At 38.0% G+C, this 6000-nt stretch overlaps 1 protein-coding gene across 2 annotated transcripts in view; it reads right to left on the minus strand.

Moving 5' to 3' along the window:
• The window catches only part of TCTN2 (tectonic family member 2), a 1339098-nt gene extending 1333302 nt beyond the window's left edge, over window positions 1-5796 (minus strand). Inside the window, exons 1-2 of one of the 2 annotated variants that reach the window (XM_044068545.1) lie at window positions 5613-5796; window positions 4876-4998 (exon numbers count right to left, since the gene is read on the minus strand). In XM_044068545.1, the coding sequence (XP_043924480.1) occupies window positions 4876-4998; window positions 5613-5685 (196 nt within the window). In that variant the 5' untranslated portion in view covers window positions 5686-5796. Of the gene's footprint in view, window positions 1-4875; window positions 4999-5612 lie in introns of those variants that run through there. The other variant, XM_044068546.1, reaches the window with a different exon arrangement.
• Between the last annotated feature and the right edge of the window lie 204 nt (window positions 5797-6000).

Here is a 6000-nt window from a genome sequence, read left to right on the forward strand (position 1 = left end):
GAGGTGGTGAAGGCTAAGGATAAGGTGTATGACGAGTTGTATAAAAAGTTGGACACTAAGGAGGGAAAAGAGGACCTGAGACAAGCTAGTAAAGATGTGCAGCAGGTAAGGGTGATAAAGGATAATGAGGGTAACGTACTCACAAGCAAGGAGAGTGTGTTGAGCAGATGAAAAGAGTACTTTGAGGTGCTGATGAATGAAGAGAATGAGAGGGAGAGAAGGTTGGATGATGTGCAGATAGTGAATCATGAAGTGCAGTGGATTAGCAAGGAGGAAGTAAGGATAGCTATGAAGAGGATAAAGAACGGAAAGGCTGTTGGTCCAAGTGACATACCTGTGGAAGCATGGAGGTGTTTAGGTGAAATGGCAGTGGAGTTTTTAACTAAACTGTTTAATGAAATCTTGGAAAGTGAGAGGATGCCTAAGGAATGGAGAAAAAGTGTTTTGGTACCGATTTTTAAGAATAAGGGTGATGTGCAGAGCTGTAGTAACTACAGAGGGATTAAATTTATCAGTCACAGCGTGAAGTTATGGGAAAGAGTTGTGGAAGCTAGGTTAAGAAGGGAGGTGATGATTAGTGATCAGCATTATGGTTTCATGCCAGGAAAGAGCACTACAGATGCGATGTTTGCTTTGAGAGTGATGGAGAAGTACAGAGAAGGTCAGAAGGAGTTGCATTGTGTCTTTGTGGATTTAGAGAAAGCATAAGACAGGGTGTCTAGAGAGGAGTTGTGGTATTGTATGAGGAAGTTGCGAGTGTCAGAGAAGTATGTAAGGGTGGTACAGGATATGTACGAGGGTAGTGCGACAGCGGTGAGGTCTGCAGTGGGAGTGACAGATGCGTTTAAGATGGAGGTGGGATTACATCAAGGATCAGCTCTGAGCCCTTTCTTATTTGTAATGGTGATGGGCAGGTTGACAGACGAGATCAGACAAAAGCCCCGTGGACTATGATGTTTACAGATGACATTGTGATCTGTAGTGAGAGTAGGGAACAGGTGGAGGAGACCCTGGAGAGGTGGAGATCTGCTCTAGAGAAAAGAGGAATGAAGTTTAGCAGGACTAAGACAGAATATATGTGTGTGAATGAGAAGGAGGACAGAGGAATGGTGAGGATGCAGGGAGTAGAGGTGGCAAAAGTGGATGAGTTTAAATACTTGGGATCAACAGTTCAGAGTAATGGTGAGTGTGGAAGAGAGGTGAAGAAGAGAGTACAGGCAGGATGGAATGGGTGGAGAAGAGTGTCAGGAGTGATTTGTGACAGACGAGTACCAGTAAGAGTGAAAGGGAAGGTCTACAAGAGGGTAGTGAGACAAGCTATGTTATATGGGTTGGAGACAGTGGGACTGACAAAAAGGCAGGAGTCAGAACTTGACGTGGCAGAGTTGAAGATGTTAAGATTTGCACTGGGTGTGACGAGGATGGACAGGATTAGGAATAAGTATATTACAGGGTCAGCCCAGGTTGGGAAAAAGATGTTAAGGATGAAGCTGCCAGGTAACAGGAAAAGAGGAAGGCCTAAGATAAGGTTTATGGATGTGGTGAGAGAGGACATGCAGGTGGTTGGTGTGACACAGCAAGATTCAGAGGACAGGAAGAAATGGAAACAGCTGATCTGTTGTGGCAACCCCTGACGGGAGCAGCTGAAAGAAGAAGGGTAGCACACTTTGTATATCAAATCTGGCCAATCTCTGTTCCAAAATTAATCAGATATTACCAGTGTTAGGTCAAGTAAAGGATCCTGGACTTATAACTGGTTTAACCTTAAAATTTGATACAACTTTGCTGACATGACATGGTACTACGTAAGATATATTCCATGCAATTAGTATGGGATTAACTACAAGACCCTTACTAGACCATACATGGAATACTGTGGTTGCATGTGCATTTACATTGTACACAAATAATTCAGATTATAAGAATATGAAGAACTTAAACATAACATTTGGAGAAGCTCCATTTACATTACATCAGTCATAAATTCTTAAAGGGAGAGTTAACTTTAGATTTCAAGTATTTCAAAGATACTGAATTAGCATCCACTCCTGGGGTTATTTTAAGACTAGTAGTTTGTTGACAAGAAATTATCTCTCTTCAGGTGGATCTATTTAAAAGGATAGTGAATGAAGATTTTTCTGTCTGTGACCTCTAGATTGGACAACATCCTACTAGCTTCACTAAGAATTGTACCCAAGATTTTCAGCTTTAAGTTTCAGCTAGGTGTCTGGCAGAGTAACGCAGTTTAAAACCCTCATGAATGTCTGCAGACCTCCTCAATAATCTCTACACAAGTTGAGTTTGTTCACCCAAATTCTATGTCACAGTGACAACACAAACTGGTCAAACATTTTGATATTTGGGTCACACAGTATTTTCTCTTTCGGTTCATACTACCAAAATAGAGAGAAAACCTCAAGTGAAGATAAAAATAAATGCTGCCAGTCATCTCAGGTCTTCATCAGAAATGACAGACTAGATCTTCATTTCTATATACACCTCCAGTTATTACTATTAACTCTGCTTTTAATAAAAACTGCCTTCACATAGTTGCTAAAGTAGATATGCATGCTTGCTGATAAATCTCTAGTTTCAGAAGATCAATGCATCACATCTGCAAATGTAAGCGGTCTTCTTATACTCCACAGGGCTAAATGTCTATTCTGTGCTCTTGTCTACAAGGTAAGGATTCTCATACAATATCAATCTCTGTCAAAGTGCACCCTGAAACATTCACTAGAACTTCTCTTTTTTTCTTCTTCTTCTTCATTACAGTGCAGTACGCAAGCTCTTCCATTTATGCTCCAATGATTCAATATTCGCATTTTACATACATCAGATATCATCCACATTGGTAATATTATTTCATTGCTTAAATTAAGGCTTCACTCTGAAGTCAAATGCATTATAACACTGGCATCACTTAAATTACATTTATTCCAGTTAGATGTCCTTGCTAACTCACCTAACTTCATTTTCTCTGCTGCACATAGTAACAAAGAGCTTATGTGTACTTAACAGAAATGTCATTTGACTACTATATATCCTCATATATTGCAACTAACTTTTACCTAATTCTACGTTTTACAATTAAAAAATCACAAATAAAATACAGCTTTGTGGTATGCTCCACTTACTTAACTAGCATACAATGCCTACCCACTCTGCCCAGTTTTCCTGTGATTAGCTCATTAAGTCTTTTTTCATTTCTTTCTTTTTCTGCAAACTACATTCTACTTAATTTGTCCTTCCCCCAAACCACCTATGGTTCTCTAGCTGTTCAGAAAGAATGCTTTATATAGCAACTAGTCTACTTAAACTGCATTTTAATATACATCTCCTACTGCCTGCCAACCAACAGATCACCTACTCAGCAGGGATTACCATCCAGGCAGTCATTAGGGTATTTACTGTTTAATTCTAACTCCTGTTACCAAAAGGTGACTACTATGCATATCTCTAAAGCGAAGTCTGTAATACTAGTTCAGTGGCACATGTATACTTCCGCACATGAGATGATTTCCAACCACAATTACATGCACTGCTTGACAGGACTCAACATATGTAGTCCTTTCCTTTATGCTTATACCATCGGCAGGTGAAGCTTCTATTTGTGTTGGCAAAGAAATACCTCCCTAGGATGGGGAAGCGGGTGCTAGCTACTTGCTCCCACCATTCCAGTCCATTCCTCCAGCATCTGAGCCAAAATTCAAATCAATTATTACACAGATAATATTCAGGGCTTCAACACACTATGCCACGAAGCCAGCACTCTCTGTGTCACTGATTTACATCCCTTACTTTCAAGTTGTACTTCCTGTCACTGCATATCTATTTTACATTTGTTCTTTTTTAAATTTTTGAGAGACGCTTCTCTTACGTTAACTGTTTCCAACCTAGAGTTATACAGTAAATACAAAAGTTAGAAGGATGTTCCTTATCTAGGAATAAAACCCAGGGTACATACAATAAATAACCTAGCTGCCCAACTGTGTGAACTAACAACTAAGGCAATCATTGTTCTTGAATAATCTTCCTCTTAAGAAAATATTTTTTATTATAATTATATTATCATCATAAAAGATGCACAGAATGTATACTGATGAATTATGTACCAGCAAATGAGGGAAAGAATACATGTTTTAGTAGGGCTTGATTCCAAGCACTTTTCTGACTCAATTACCATGTAAATTTAATAGATAAGATAAAGATAAATGTTGTCACCAGGAGTTTTAGTCTTTCTTCAGTGAACAATTCAGTTACCACACAAAGGACTGCTCACTAAAGACATGCAGGTATATTATATGCTCACACCTAACTATCCAAGCAAGCAAGGAAATAAAAATCAATGAAACACCTGCATTATGACTTGGACCTGTGGTACACATAATAAATTACTGGCCATTTTTCAAATGGATAGCATATGCATACAGCCTAGCATCAATAATGTCTGTTCTTATAAATAAAATGGCAACTGGGCATCACTAAGCAAATGTAGGGGGTAACAACTCATTTTAATGAGAAAACAGTCTTCCGGGCACACTATCATATTACAAAGACAACATAAATTATTGCATTCCAAACACAGAACAACATTCTCCTTTAATTTGAGCCAATGCAACAAATTTCACAATAATGTGACTTTCCTTTTTTCCCCATGTCTGTTAGCATCAGAGAACGCTGTTGTCACAGACAGGCAAGTTTTATAAAAGGTTGAGCTTATTAAAATAAACATGTTACCTAATGATAAGTCTCTTGTTTTATTATCATTGCTTTTGTGTCGGTAAAGGACTGCAAGATGTAATTTTCCCATGTGGCAGTTACAAATAGAAACTGTAATGTTAATGTTGACCAGTTTGAATTAAATTGAAATACCTGTGTCGTTAGCTGAAACCAAAGTTACAGTGAGGGTTATGTTGGTTTTGATTGCACCGTTCAAGTCAACCAGGAATGCATCAACAACTGGTCCTGTTGTGAAAATAAAGGATGGCTGGAAAACTACAGAGACAAACAGAGAAAAAAAATGCAATTAATATGAGCAACAACTCACAACATTTCACCTGAAATCGCAAGAAGGCAACTGTCTCTGCTACTTATCTCAAAATTATGCTTGCGTGTAAAATTAAACATTTAGAAATATTTTTAATTAACAGGATCATCGCTTAAACGTGTGTAATCAACTAAATGGAAACTACTTCTATGGAATGAATACACAAGGATTACTGCTACATATTTACTTTTTTAACGGGATAAAACTGATAAACATGGACCCACGTGATCATACAAGCAGACAAAAATAGTGGCACATAATGTAAAACAACACAGATACAAGTTATATACAAATACAAGATGGATATGAATGTCAGTCGAGTACATCAACAACACGCTGTGTTGACAATGAGAAACAGTCCCATCTAAAAGGGAAACGTCAAAAGCCTATGAAACAACTATGAAAATGATCAACCACAAGAAATGTAACAGCAGTTCAGTTTCCAAATCAGATATACTTTAAAAGCTACACATCAATGAATACATTAACCAGGGCAAACGCCTGAGAAAGTTACAATAATATGTGTTCCACTATAAGCTATTAGAAGTAATTTAAAACTCACCAACATTTCCCAATGCAAATGATAAACTCATCAAAAAACAGTAAGTACGCAGTAACAAATTACATCGATTCATAATTTACAGAGGAATAAACTACGTAAATTAAACCTGAAGACTACAAGTAATGGAAACGATGAGCCACCATATCTAAACCTTCACTGGAGTCATGGAAACACAAAATAGCCAATCACACAGTTAGTTGGGACAGGTCCCGCATGAGTAAACGGCGTTGTTTAAGTGTAGCACTGCTGTAATAGTACCAAGTGGATGTGTTCAGAGACGTTTAGAGCAAACTGTACATGTTATAAGAAAAATAAGATGCATGCTGAGAACGTGAATACCAGTACGAGACTTATGGGTATCTTATTCTGAAATTTAAACACAGAAATG

The sequence above is a fragment of the Protopterus annectens genome, chromosome 4.part0, assembly GCF_019279795.1.
Source record: "Protopterus annectens isolate FY-2018-M chromosome 4.part0, PAN1.0, whole genome shotgun sequence".
NCBI classification, from domain to species: Eukaryota; Metazoa; Chordata; order Ceratodontiformes; family Protopteridae; genus Protopterus; species Protopterus annectens.